At 41.0% G+C, this 14,741-nt stretch overlaps 1 protein-coding gene across 2 annotated transcripts in view; it reads right to left on the reverse strand.

The window, feature by feature from the left end:
* Window positions 1-13,795, reverse strand: part of ADAMTSL1 (ADAMTS like 1) — an 825,746-nt gene extending 811,951 nt beyond the window's left edge. For both annotated transcript variants that reach the window (XM_045509897.2, XM_045509896.2), the window contains exon 1: window positions 13,519-13,795. In XM_045509897.2, coding sequence (XP_045365853.1) covers window positions 13,519-13,605 — 87 coding nt within the window. In that variant the 5' untranslated portion in view covers window positions 13,606-13,795. The remainder of the gene's footprint in view (window positions 1-13,518) is intronic.
* Between the last annotated feature and the right edge of the window lie 946 nt (window positions 13,796-14,741).

Here is a 14,741-nt window from a genome sequence, read left to right on the forward strand (position 1 = left end):
GACAGTTCTCCTAAAATAAAACTCACATACTCCTAACTTTAGTGATTCCCATTCTCTGCTTCCTGAACTTCCACAAGGGCACCTAAGTTACTGAAAGTGATTTGTAAATCCACAGACATCTAGAAATCAACTACACACTTGCACATATATGTGCAACTTTCCAAGTGTCTGATGGAGGAGGCCATCTGACCTCCTGAGTTCACAGCTGTCTTCCCAGCCTCCCTGGCTAGGAAGTATAGCCAAGTGACTGGGTTCTTGTGGTGGGATAATAGGGATTGGGACCCTCCTGGAGATCTGAATCTCGGTCAGGAATGCAAAAAATGGATGTGGGCAGAAGTGATGCATTCCACTCCCCAGATTACCCGCAAGAAAGCCTCCCATGCAATTTTCAACATCCTCCTCTGACATCCTTCTCCCCCATCATCCAGACTCAGGCACCAGGGTGACCTTGGAAGCCATGGAATGAGAACACAAGTCTCCATCAACCCAGTCCCTAAATGGCTACTTGGAGCAGACCCTCTACCCCGACTTTGGTCCTGCCAACTGAACTTTTATGTGAACAAGAAATAAACTATTTTATCAAAACACTGACCGTTCAGGATTTTGTTGTTATAGCAGCTAGGGTTTCCTGACCTAGTACATGCATATAGGTGCTGCTGTGATTAGCAATGTATATATTTTATTTTGATAAGAACACTTAACATGAGTGCATACATCCGGTTAAAACAATACAAAATTCAGAGCAGGTTTTTCCCCCCAACTGCGTATTTTCACAAAAATACTTCATTAGCCCTTTTTTTTCAACAATTCCAGGCACTGAGCTAAATGTGATACACACAGAGGAAAGTTAGTCTCTGGCCTCAAGCCTACAATATACTGGGGATGGCAGACATACAGCAAACATACAAATAAGGCTATCATTACAAATTTCCTGTGTTTGAAGGACACCAGGCATTGTGAGAGCACAAGGGAGGAGATGGAATATAGACTAGGGCGAGGGAGTTGGAGGACAGGTTCTTCCAGGGCAATGTATTTGAGCAGGAGAACAGATGTATGAGCATCAACTAATTAAAAAGAAATATCCTTCCAGCAAAGAGAACAACTTGTGCAAAGACCCTAAAGTAGGAACAAACTTGATGCCTCTGAGTTACTGAAAGGAAGTCAGTGGGGCTGGATAGGAGTGAACAAGGGGAGGGTGGGAGAGGAAAGGGGCAAGAAGGAGCCCTCAGGAGGAGATAACTCATGTCAGGCCTTGAGCACCAGTAAGGATTTGCAATCTTAGACTAAGCATGTGTGCTCAATGGGGGATAATGCCCCAAATCAGGTGAAAAATTGGTTCTTGGAAGTAGGAGAGGAAAGGACTTGAAGAGTACAGTAGTGTTAGGCCCTACAAAGGACCACAGCACATGTAAGCAGATCTTTTTGCCACGTCCCTAGATCTATAGAGGAAAAATAATGTGCTAGCCATATATTGCCACCTATCTTGGAAAATGTCAAGATTTGCAGGGTCCATGCAAGACTAAACAAGAACCCCTTGGCTCTGATGATTCAGTTGAATGTGTAGGAGGCGGGTGGAGTCTGGCTCAGTTTTTGTTGGAACCATTGGCAGACGATTCCCAAGGTGAGCCTACTAGTTCAATATTTAAATAACTATTTCCTGTCCCTCTCAAATAGTAGAGATCTGAAGGGGCTGCCTCCCTTTTATACAGAAAAAGCGGCACACATAGAACAAAATGCAATACCCATGTTCACAGCAGCATTGTTCACAACGGCCAAAAGGTGGAAGCCACCCAAAAGTCTATCAACATTTGTATAAATAAACAAAACATGGTAAATACATACAATGGGAGACTATTCGGCCTTAAAAAGGAAGGAAATTCTGACACAAGGTACAACCTGAACGAACTTTGTGGACATTATGTTAAGAGAAATAAAACAATTACAAAAATACAAATACTGTACGATCCCACCTCTACGAGGAACCTAGAGTAGTCAGATTCATAGAGACAGAAATGGTTACTGCCCGGAGTGGGTGGGGGACCACAGGGAGTTATTTAATAGTCAGAGAGTTTCAGTTTTGCAGGATGAAAGAGTTCTGGAGATGGGTTACAGAACAATGTCAACATACTCAATACTATTGAACAGTACATTTAAAAATGATTAAAGGTGGGAGGATATACATACTCAGTGGTAGAGTGCATGCTTACCATGCACAAGGTCCTGGGTTCAATCCTCAGTATCTCCATTAATACATACATACATACCTAATTGCCACCCTCCCCCCAAAAATCAATTACAATTTGAAAATAAAATAAAAACTATTAAGATGGTAAATTATACGTATATTTAAATTTTTTTTTAACTTGAGAAATCAAAGGTAATTTCACGTGGTTTCACAGTCATGACAAAGAACCCCTGTTCACATACACACCCACGAGAAAATTTAAAGTCTAGGTCATATCTAGAAAGTCTGAAAATTCGTAAAAGCTAATGAGGTTGAAATGGAAGCAAGAAAAAGAACATTCTGGGTTCATGATAACGTTGGGTTACACTTCCAAAACTCCTGAATTTGATTTGGCCAATACAATGTGAGCAGCAGCAGTATCTGTCACCAGGTAGAAGCATTTAGCATTAGAAGCAAGGCAGAGCAGCGTTCCCCTCTCCCTGCCCTGGCAGCTGTGAAAGCAGGAGGGTTGAAATGGAGCTGCAATTAGCATGGATTCCTGAGTGCACACAGTGGGCTGAGCCCCACTGACAACCCACACGGGATGCGTGGCCTGATGGGAAGTACACTTTGGTTGTGTTAAGCCACCATGATTTGGGGAGGGGGGGGTTGTAACCACAGCATAATCTAACCCATCCTGACTAATAAGGAGTTTAAAAAGAGAGAGAGAGAGAAGAGAGAATTTGAATATCACCTTAATCAATAGATACTCTTTAACTCTAAAAATCCTTTATTTCTCTGACATTTATTTCTAAAAGAAAATTCACAAAGATTCTTCTTCACAAAATGTGGAAGATGTTAGCAGTCAAGAAAACTCTCCTTTCCACATGCAGGACTACATTGCAGACCGTGCATGACTCAGCAGAGAGCATGCGTGTGTTTTGTTTGGCTGGCTTTGGGTAGAGATGGGAGGACATCCTAAACAACAGGCACATGAAACATTTCCTTCCTTCCCTCCAAGAACGTAGCAACCGTTGCTACATCACACTCAGGCAGAGAAGGTGTTCGGAAGCACGTCCTCCCCCTTTCAACAAGTGTCAAGTTCCTGGATGCTTTGGACAGTTTTCTAAATAAGTATCTGTTAATCTTCCAGGGGCATGATGACTCGCAGAGAAAATACACAGAAGGCAGTTTCCAGCAGGTTAGGTGAGGAGGGTAAGGACAGAGGGCTTTCTCTTCGCCTCCTCTGCTGCAGGCAGAGTGACTGGGAGCTGAAGCTGTTCCCAAACATCTGAAAACCATTTATAAAAAAATGGAGACTACCACAAATAAAGACACTTTAAGCTGATGGTTCATATCTTTAGTTCATGATGTAACTAGACACTCAAATAATAGTGCATGCTTCAGTGGGAAAAATCACTGATCTGAATTCTGAGATGTATGGCTCACTCCCACCTCTCCCACTAACAAACTGGGACATGTCACTCAACTTCCTAGGACCTTATCTCTCACATCTGTAAATAAGACAGATAGGGCCAGTGTTTCCCAAAATGTGGTCTTTGCTCCAACCGTGTCTGAATCCTCTGTGAGTACGTGGTGAGGGGTTGGGGGGGGTGGTCTATAACACAGGCAGATTCCTAGCACCCATCCTTTTCCTATGGAATCAGAATCTCTGAGTGTGAGACCCAGGAATCTGCATTTCAAAGCTTCTCAGTTTCTACCTGCACAGCTCTAGTCTTTGGTGACCTTGTGCAGTAAGATCAAACTGACTTATGCACAATAAGGTTTGTGAACCAAAAGACTGAAGAATCTCTGAGGCGCTTTCTGGCTTTATAATCCTACAGCCATGAGCACAGCTGAAAAGAAATATGTAGCTCCTACACCACCCACTTCATCCCCCTCAAAAAATGAGTAATTCTCTACTTAGAGATCATCCCGGTGCAAAATAAAATATTAAAACTGATATGGTATTACGTGCTAACCATTCAAAACTACTTCCCCATTCATTTCACCTCATCTCCATTCTTCACCACAAAAAAAAAAGCCTGAACCTCAATCACACCTTAGAGAATAAATTTTAATACCGCATATAATATCATATTATACAGCCAGATCTTTACATCATGTTAACTCCATGTTCTCTCATAAAACTGTTTTCAAATATGAACATCAAAATTTGTAAAACGATATAATATTTCTGTACTATATGTGTGAGCAAATAGGTTAGACTGTATTTATTTAAGCAGGGAATGGGAAATAAACAGTAACTGAAAGACTGAAACCTAAAACATAAAACAGGGGAGGAGAGAGTACCTGTTATCATGTTTGGCAACTAGCAGGCAGTCAGTAGCACAGATTCCCTTCCCTAAAAAGGCTGCTTCTCTATTTGCAGAGAGGATCAGTAAATCCAGAACTAGAACCTGGGTTTTTGGACCTCAAATTTAGTGTCTTTTTTGTAATACTGACCAAAGTTTCACTTGCACTGGGAAACAAAAGTCTGAGTTTCTGAAAAGTGTGCATAATAACCAGAATGAGCTTTAATGGGATTTGGAAATGGATCAAGACAGGAAAATAGAAATAATGAAAGAGAATAAATAGTGCTAACTTCCAGTAAAACATGGCAGGTTGAGCACCATATTTTCTCCATTCTCTCCCAAATGTCCGCTACAATAACAGTAAATAAACGAAAATGACAAGAGAACTGGAAAGGAGACAACAGCGGACAAAAGACGCCAATAAAATTTTGGAATACGGAAAGCTGGTGGAGGAATTGTAACTGATGAAACAGAATTGCGCCTGCAACAGGATATAACGATGAGAAGCAAGACCATTTGGCCTGTAAAACCTCAGAAAAGCTTCAGACATGCAGGCAGCTGGTGCTGCAAAAGAGGGGGCACAATGTTTTGGTTACAACTAGGAATAGTGGTTGGAAACCTACCAAAAGAAGACCCTGTTGAAAAATGAAATTGAGAAAATCTTTCAGAAAGTATAACAAAAAGATCATGATAAAGACAAGAGAAAAGACTTTAAGAGATATATAGTCCACCCAGGAGGCTTAATAACTGACTCAAAGGAGTTTCACAGAAATCAAACACATACAATGCTGGAGAGGAAATTATCAAAGACACATGAAAATAAATATTTCCCAAACTGAAGAACAGATCTATTGAAGGTCCATTAAGAACTGAGCACAACGAATGTAAATAATTCACACCAAGGCACAGCATCATGAAACTTTGGTCTGGAGGTTGGCAAATTATGGCCCATGGTTCAAATCTGGCCCACCGTCCATTTTTGCAACTAGGTCATTGGAACACAACCAGGTTCATTCATTTACATAGTCTATCACTACTTTCCTGTGATAGTAGCAGAGTTGAGTAGTTGTGGCAGAAGACAGTATAGCCTACAGATCCTAAAACATGTTTCCAAGAGAAATGAAACTTATGTCCACATAAAAACTTACACATGAATGCTTACAGCAGCATTATTCATAACAGCCAAAAGTTAGAAACAACCCAAATGTCCAACCACAGACAAATGGATAAACTAAATGTGGTATATCCATATAATGGAACATTATTCAGCCATAAAAGGAATATAGTACTGATTTATGCTACAATGTGGGTGAACCCGGAAAATGTGCTAAGTGAAAGAAGCCAGTCCCCCAAATTCACATATTATATGACTCCAGTATATAACTTCATTCTTATTAAAATCTAGAGTAGGGAATTCCACAGAGGAAGAAAGTAAATTACGGTTGCTTGGGCTTGGGTTTGCTGGAGAGTAGTGGTAAGCTAAAAGGTACAAAGTTTCTTTTTGAGGTGACAAAAATTGCTAAAACAGACTGTGGTGATGGTGCACATATCAGTGAATATAATAAAAACCACTGAATTATATACTTTAAATGGGTGAACTGTATGATATGTGCATTATATCTCAATAAAGCTATTTTTAAAAGGAAATACAACAGAAAAATAGAATAATAATACGCTACTTGGCACACTGTAGACATTACAATGTATTCATACTTAACACTGGGTCTTTAAAATGTGATAAAATATAAAAGAATAATAAGGATGAGAAAGAGAATTAGGAAATCATACCATAATGAAAATTTAATAGACTATAATAAGTCACATTAAAGGTATACTATCATAACTACAAAGTTACCACCATCATATAAAAAAATCACAAAGAATTAAAAATGATTATCTAATATTAATATAACCAAAGGCAAAGTTGATTTTAGAGCACAGACTATTAACAGGGATAGATAAGGTCATTTAATATTTTTAAAGGGATCAGTTCACCCAAAAGACATAATTTTAAATGCTTATCCACCCATAACAGAGCTTCAAAATAAAGCAAAAACTGGTAGAACGGCCAGGAGAAATAGATAAACCCACAATGGTAGATGCAGACTGTAATATATCTTTCTCAACAATTGAGACAGTAAGTATAGCAGTAAAGACAGAATATTTTAACAATACTTTCAACTAAATTGACCTAATTGACATTTATATGCTATTCCACCCAACAACAGCTAGACCAATCAAGAAAATTTAGAAGGAACAGATTTCTAGGAAGTTTAATTTTTTTCAGATCCCATATAACATTTACCAAGACAGACCATATTCTGAGCCATAAAACAAATGTCAATTAACTTAAAAAGATTCAAGTTATATAAAGTGTGTTCTCTGAACACACTGGAATTGAAAGTAAATAACCCAAAGATACCTGCAAAATCTCCAAATATTTAGAAACTAAACAACTCATTTCAAAATACCCATGAGTCAAAGAGGAAATCAAAGGGAAATAAAGTATTTTGAAATGAAGAAAAATTAAAACACATTTATGATATGCCACTAAAACAGCATTGAATAAAAATTTTTATCACTAAACACCTATGTTTGAAAACATTAAAGGTCTTTTATCAGTGACCTCAGCATCCACCTTAAGAAACTTGAAAAATAAGAACTAATGAGACACAAAATAGTAGAAGGAGGAAAATAATAAAGATGAGAGAAGAAATTATTGAAATAGAAAACAAAACAATAGAGAAAATCCAGGAAATCAAAACCTGGTTCTTTGAGAAGATCTGTAAAATTGCTAAGCCACTAAGCAGATCAGTAAGGAAAAAGGATAAATAATAACCAGTACCAGGAATGACAGAGGTAACGTAACTACATGTTCTAATAATATTAAAAAGATAAAAAGGGAGCATCATAAACTACTTTATGCCAATAAATGCAACAACTTAAATGAAATAGACAAATTTATGAAAGACACATACTACCAAAGCTAACTCAAGATGGAACAAATAAACTGAATAGCCTTATATCTATTCAAGAATTTAAATTTGTAGTTAAAAACCTTCCCACTAAGCAAACTCCAGGTCCAGATGAATTCTCTGGTGAATCCTACCCAACAATTAAGGAAAAAATCATACACAATTTCTTCTAGAAAATTGAAAAGAAAGGAATATTTTCCCACTCATTCTGTGAAGCCAGCATTACCTTGTACCACAACCAGACAATGACCCTGCAAGAAAATACAACTGCAGACCAATATTTTTCATGGACATAAAGGCAAAAATTCTAATCAAAATTTAGTAAATCAAATCCATCAATACAGAAAAAGGATAATATATTATCAGCAAATTGAGTTTATCCCAAGAATGCAAGATGAGTTTAACATTCAAAAATCAAGCAATGAATTCACCATGTTGACAAACTATAAAGGAAAAATAGTCAGATGCAGAAAAAAGCTTTTGACAAAAATCCAGGATCCATTTCTGATACAAAAAAAAAAACCTTTCTCAAGCTGATAAAGGGAATTTACGAAAAACCTTCACTTAATGGTGAAACATTAAATTATTGTTCCCTCAGATCAGGAACAGGCAAGGTTATCTGTTCATTTCACTTCCTTTCAACTGTGTACTGGAGGTTCTAGCCAATGTTATGAAACAAAAAAAGAAATAAAAGGCATCCAGATTGGTAGAAAAGAACTGTCTTTATTTGTATGTAACATGATCATATGTGTAGAAAGTCTGATGGAATATACCAAAATACTACAACTACTAAGTGAGGTTGCAGAAAATAAGAAAAATAAACAAAAATCAAATGTGTTTTTATATACTAACAAGGAAAAATCAGAAACAAATTTTAAAACAGTGCCATTTAAAACAGTATCATAAACATGAAATACTTAATACAAGACCTATACACTAAAAACTACCAAATATTGCTTAGAGAAATTAAAGAAAACCTAAACAGAGAGGTATATCATGTTCAGGGATCATGAAACTCAATACTGTTAAGAGGCTACTTCTATCAAAATAGATCTATAGATTAAAACACCCCCAATCAATCCCTGTTTACATTTAAAGAAAAGGTTAGCAAACTCATTTAAAAATTTATATAGGGTAGTCAAATCAGCATTCTTGAAAATGAAGGACAAAGCTGGAGGAATCACACTTCCTGAGTTCAAAACTTAGGGTAAAGCTACAGTACTCAAGACCACGTAGTACCAGCCTAACAACTGGCATGCAGTTCACTGAAATAGAGGATCCAAAAACACCCACATATATAGACAACTAATTTTCCGCAAAGGTTCAAAGGCAATTCAGTGGAAAAAGTCCTTTCAAAAAATCTTATTATTGAAAATTCATGGGCAAAAAATGAACTTTCACCCATATCTTGCATCACATACAAAATTAACTCAAAATAAAACATAGACAATAAATATAATGCATAATAAAACTTCTAGGGGAAAAAAAACCCCTGATATCTTGAGTTAGGTAAATATTTCTGAAGAACATGAGCAAAAACGCATTCTACCATTAAACAGTAAGTTCAATTACATCAAAATTAAAAACTTCTGCCCATCAAAAGACACTGTCAAGAAAACAAAAAGACAAGCCACAGGCTGGGAGAAAATACTTGCAAATGGTAATGTGATAAAGGACTTATAGCCAGAATACATAAAGAATTCTCATAACTTAATAAGGAAACAACTCAATAAGAAATGGGCAAAATATATGAATAGATATTTTGCCAAAGAAGGTAAATATATATACACACACTCATACTCTAAATAAATCCATGAAAAATGCTCTGTATTGTTAATCATTAGGGAACTCCACATTAAAACTCAGAACAAACTGCTACTATACTGATTTGCATGGCTAAAATAAAAGACTGACCTTATCAGGTGTTGGCAAGGATGCAGAGGAACTGGAACTCTCATAAATTGCTAGTAAGAATGTAAAATGGTACAACCTTCTGAAAAACTGACGGTTTCTTAAAAAGTTAAACATATACCTACCAATGATTCAGCCATTCTGCTCCTGAAGCAAATGAAACTACATGACCATACAAAGACTTACACACAAGTCTTCATAGCAGCTTTCTTTATAATAGCCAAAAGCTGGAACCACACTGTCCATCAATAGGTGAATGTTGATGGACAACAATTTGTGGTATATCCATACAATATAATACTACTTGGGAATAAAAAGAAACAAATTATTGAAACATGCTACAGTATTGATAATCTCAAAATAATTATCCTGAGTGAAAAATAAAAGCCAGAACAAAAAAGGAGGGGGCAAGGAGGGGTACCTACTCTATGATTCTATGTACATAAAATTCAAGAAAATGCAAACATTTCTATAGTGACAGAAAGTAGGTAACTGTGTGCTGATTCAGGGTGTGAGAAAGGGTGGCAGGAAGGGACAAAGAGGGTAATGAGGAAACTTTAATGGTGTCATGGGTGTATATATACGTCACAACTTAGCAAACTGTAGAGTTTAAATATGTGCAATTTACTGTATGTCAATTATATCTTAATATAATACAAAACAAACAGATTGCCTTTGGGCCATAGGATCTAATGTTAGGAGAAAGAGTAGGCTTATATTTATTTATAAGTCCTTACTAGTACTTTTTTAACCATGCAGAATTATTATCAAAGCAGAAATGAAAAGAAATAATAAGAGCAAAACATACCAGAGAATAACAAGAGACAAGAAAATCTTTCCTTTAAGGTCTTTAGTTAAAAATCAGGTACCCACAAAGGCACAAATTCTTTCCAGGTATCCTGTTTTTTATCTCATTACTGAATTCCTAACAAGGATACAATTTAGAATGCCATAGTAAATGAAAATATTCACTCTTAGTATTTGAATAAACTGTCACTGATGTACCACCAAAAGAACATGAATTGCTGCTAAGCAACATTTTTAACAATAGTCATGGATTTGTGCTGACCTAGCCACAAACCGTCTCCAGCAAACTTGGTTATTTTTCCAGTGGATTGCTGCAGATGGGTTGTAGAAATCATTAAGTAGCTGGTAACCCCTAGTGGTTAAAACAGTTAATTATGTACTTCCTTACCTGGGAGCAATTTGGGCAATAGGATAAATTTGAGTTCAGTTGATGAAATGAAATTGTTATCAGTAAAATAATCAGTTTCATAAGAACGTAAAGAGTGAGCTGCCTTCCAGTTGCACAGGGAGAAAAAAAGTCTTACAAGTTAGGAGGGTAATTCTATCAGGACAGAAGGAAAGGGAAATAACCCCTGAGGGTAGAAATTCAGTGAGAAGAAAAGAGAAATGCTGAGGTTTCCAAGTAATTTTCATTTGCATTAAAATTGTTCTTTGGAGAATATAGCTCAGGTGTAATTCAGCTTAGGGAGTGAGAAGCTCTTGAACACAAAACCACCTTTAACTATGGACACAACATATACAAGAGGTCTGATAACTCGTCCCCATATCTTCAGCACTGTGTGCTCAGATTTTTAGAAGATTTTAAACAGTGTATACATTTCAAATAAGCTCAAATCCTTTGTCACTGGCTAGGGGTTTGATTTCTTCTTGATCTGATATTAAGTATCCTCAAGTTTTTGGTCTGTTTAATTCACTTATTAGGTATAACACCCACCCATGTGGTTTTAAAAAAAAAAAGTGTTAAATTATGTTGCAAGATCAGCTGCTTCCAACCATCACCTGACTAAGTTATCTCTAAAGTGTATTGCATTCCACCAGGATACGGACCCCATCTACCACTTTCAACTCTCTCTTCTCCCTTACCTGACAAGTTTAGTCAGGCTTCTCACATGTGGAGACTAGCCCTGCCCATTGCAACAAGAAAAAGTCATTTGGAATTAAACAATAAACCACTTTCAACACACACACAAGGCTCACATCTCCTTTCATCATCTTCATCCAGAAGGAAGTTGGGTGAGAAGAGATGCAAGGAAGAACAGGTGTGAAATACTGGGGAAATCAGTTTGTCCTGAACGTCAAGAAGGCACTGAATGATTTGAAGTAGGTCTAAACAAGCAGTGTTTAAACAAACAAACAAAAAGGCAGAGTATTAAAGTATTAAAAAAAAAAAAAAACCGCTCAAGTGTACGAAACTACATTATGCATCTTTGCATCTTTAGAATCTTTGCTGAATTCAAATATTACCAGATAATTTACTGAAATCTCAGGGTAAGGCAGACTTTCTACCCCTAGGATTGTTTTAAAATAAGACACAAGGCGCTCTGTCTTGACTTGGGGTAGACGCTGACCTGCCTGCTGTTGGAGCTGGCAGTACCTTCAAGAACACAGGCCAACATGCTCACTACTGATGAGGAAATGCAAGGTTAAGGGCCTCGACCAAAATGACACAGCTAGTTAGGGACAGAGCCAGCACTTGAAGCTCCACATTGACTCTCTCCCTAGCATGTCTCTTAGTCTCTCTTTACCATCCTTTTTTGAGTTTCCAGTTGGGCTCCCAATTCTATAGTTCTTACAGGTCAATGTAAAGCAGGTCATTTTTACACAGTGGTTTTCAACCCACCTGCACAATATAATTCGCCAGGAGCTTTACAAGTCCCGATGCCACGACCTCATCACCATGCCCCCAAGGATTGTGATGCAATCCAGCTGGGGTTGGGGGCTCAGCCCAAGCAGTTTCAAGAGCCCCCATAAGCAATGCTAATGTACAGCCACCTCTAAGAAGTCCTGCTGCTGGAGCAAAGCATACTGGGAATAAAACTGGCTGATAATTAAGTAAAGCTTTTGCAAGGGTTTTTCAGACTCCAAATTAAGCAGGTGTTCCCTGTTGAAAAGATCCATCACCTATTAAGGTAGTCCCTGCCTGTCAGGTTCCAGCGGGCTCTGGGCCCTTTTCAGCCTTCATTCTTGGTCCTCACTCAGCCTCTGAAAGCACACCATTGCAATCAAAATGACCATTAAAATAGAGATCTGAAAACAAGTTTCAAAACTTTAAGTGAGGGAAGGAAATCCCCCGATTTGGACAAGTCTCCATGAGCAAAACAGAGGAAAGGGAGGCTATCTGGCGATAATTCTGGCCAAGAGTATTTGGGCATCTTCCCAGAATTACCCAAGTAATCCTGTGAAAAGCAAATCTATGTAGGCTACATTATGTACAAACTGCCTAACTCGTGAGCTTTAATCAAATGTTAAATTACGCTGGAAAGTGTGAAAACCGAAGACACCACATGCATCACGAGTTTGACCCCCTACCCAACCCTGTTCCCTAAGCAGGGTTTCCCTCCAGGGTCTTTGAGTAATAAACCCTAGCTTCTAGCCCCTAGCCAAGCAGCCTGTGAATTAGACATCCTTCCAGGGCCCTTCTGCTCTACCTCGGGGCCTGAGCCACCCACTCAGGAGAGCTCCCCAATTCCTACACTCTATCTGGTTCAGGAGAAAATTCTGGGAGCATTCGGAGGGGGCGTGGTGAAGAGGAGTCCTAGTGCACCCGCGGGGGAGCCACTTCTCCGCTACAGAGCATCCTGGAGCCCACCTGGTCCGGCGTCTGCACACCTTACAGCGCCTCGCCCCCGACTCTCGGACGCGGGTGGCCCTAGAGTGACACTACCAGAAGTTCCCTGGCAAGGCCCAAGCCTTCCCGGAGCCGCCCAAGCCAACGCCAGGAAGGACAGAGGAGGCTCCTCGAAGGACCGCCCGGAAGGGATGCAGGGTCGCCGGCTCCCTGGGAGAAGGCCGCACCCCGGCTCAGGCGCCACCTCCTCTCCCCGACTCTGCCCAGCTGGAGGCAGGACCCCGGCGTGGGCGGGAAGCCGGGATGCGGCCTCAGGAGGCTGGGCAGAGAGGCTCAGCGTAGGGTCTGATCCCGCCAGCTAGGGTCTCGCCGCGAGGGGCTGTCTTAGCCCCAACCCCGCGCCACCTGTCCCAGCTCTTGTGGCGGGTGGCGGTGCAACCCTAAGACAGACCCTGATCGGAGAGAGCGCGCCCCAAGCTATAGCACTTCCCGCTGTAGCACAACTTAGAAGAAAGTCCCAGGAGGGGGAAGGACCCGAAACACTCAGAACTGCCCTACCTGTCCGGCGACACATAGCAGGCACCAGGTGCCGCCGAGGATGCGGGCCAGGAGCCCCGAGCGCCAGGACGCAGTCAGCCGGGCCATGGGCCCCCGGCGGGGAAGGAGGGGAGTCCCGGACGAGACCCCTCCCTGCGAGCGGTAGCCGCCTCCCGCGCGGGATGCGGGGCTCGGCGGCGGACGGACTCGGGATGTGCGCCTGCGGGGCAGGGCTGCGCTGGGGCCGCCGCGCGTCCTCAGAGCCGCCCTGCGGCCGCGGAGCCGGGCGGCTTTGAATGGGAACGCGTGCGCTGGGGGTGGGGGCGTTATTTGTGAATGTGCTGCTTGTCTTGGCTCGGGATGGTTCGCGCTCCCCCACCCCCAGCACCCCCTCCAGCTCCTGCTCCTCCCCTCCTGTGTCAGCCCAGTGAAGGCGGGGAGCGCAGACACCCAGCCGCCGGGGCAGCGACGGCGGTGCGCGTTTTAGGAAACCAGAGCGGGACTAGGAGCTGGCTTTCTATTTAATTCTTTTTAAAGGGAGCATTTTGCGTTGCACACCTTGCTTGCGTTTGGAATGCCACCCTGCCTGCCCTAGGAGAGCGCGGGTTGAGAAGGGAAGGCTCACCCCAGATGCTGGCGCCTTCCCCGGAACGAGTCCCCAGGGCCATTCCCTGCGCGCTTTACCTGGAGCCGGGCGCGCTGCAGCCACCTTGGGAACCACGGAAGACCCTCCAGGGAGTAGAGAAGAGTTTGTGCGTATGCAGAGGAGCGATGATTAAGGAACTCACGATCCCACACGATGGTTTGGTGTGTTTGTCCGTAGGGAAACAAACTCTGGGCGTGCGCAGAGAGATTCTCCCGTGGAGTTAATTTGTTTTGCCACCTGGGTCTGGGGAGTCATCACAGCTAAGTAGGGACACGTGTAAGGGGTCCACAATAGGGGTTGAGTGAGAATGACTTTGCTTGTTATATTCTTGTGCCACTGGATTTCTGGGGGCAAGCCAGTGCGTCCCCTTCTTCAGTGTGGGCCGGGTTCTTAGTTAGACTTGAGACTTCCAGGCTTTCTTGTAACAGACAACATACCTCGTGCCCTTTTGAAGCTCTTTTCCACTGGCGCATCTCTTCCTGAAAACCTGGAGCTCCAGAGCCAGTCTCCCAAAGCATCGTTGTAAGAAAGCAAATTCCCCACCCTTCTCCAACCATCTTCCAGGCCACTCCACCCCTCTCGAACATTGGCAGTGAAG

This window comes from Camelus bactrianus, chromosome 4 (assembly GCF_048773025.1).
Source record: "Camelus bactrianus isolate YW-2024 breed Bactrian camel chromosome 4, ASM4877302v1, whole genome shotgun sequence".
Lineage (NCBI taxonomy): Eukaryota > Metazoa > Chordata > Mammalia > Artiodactyla > Camelidae > Camelus > Camelus bactrianus.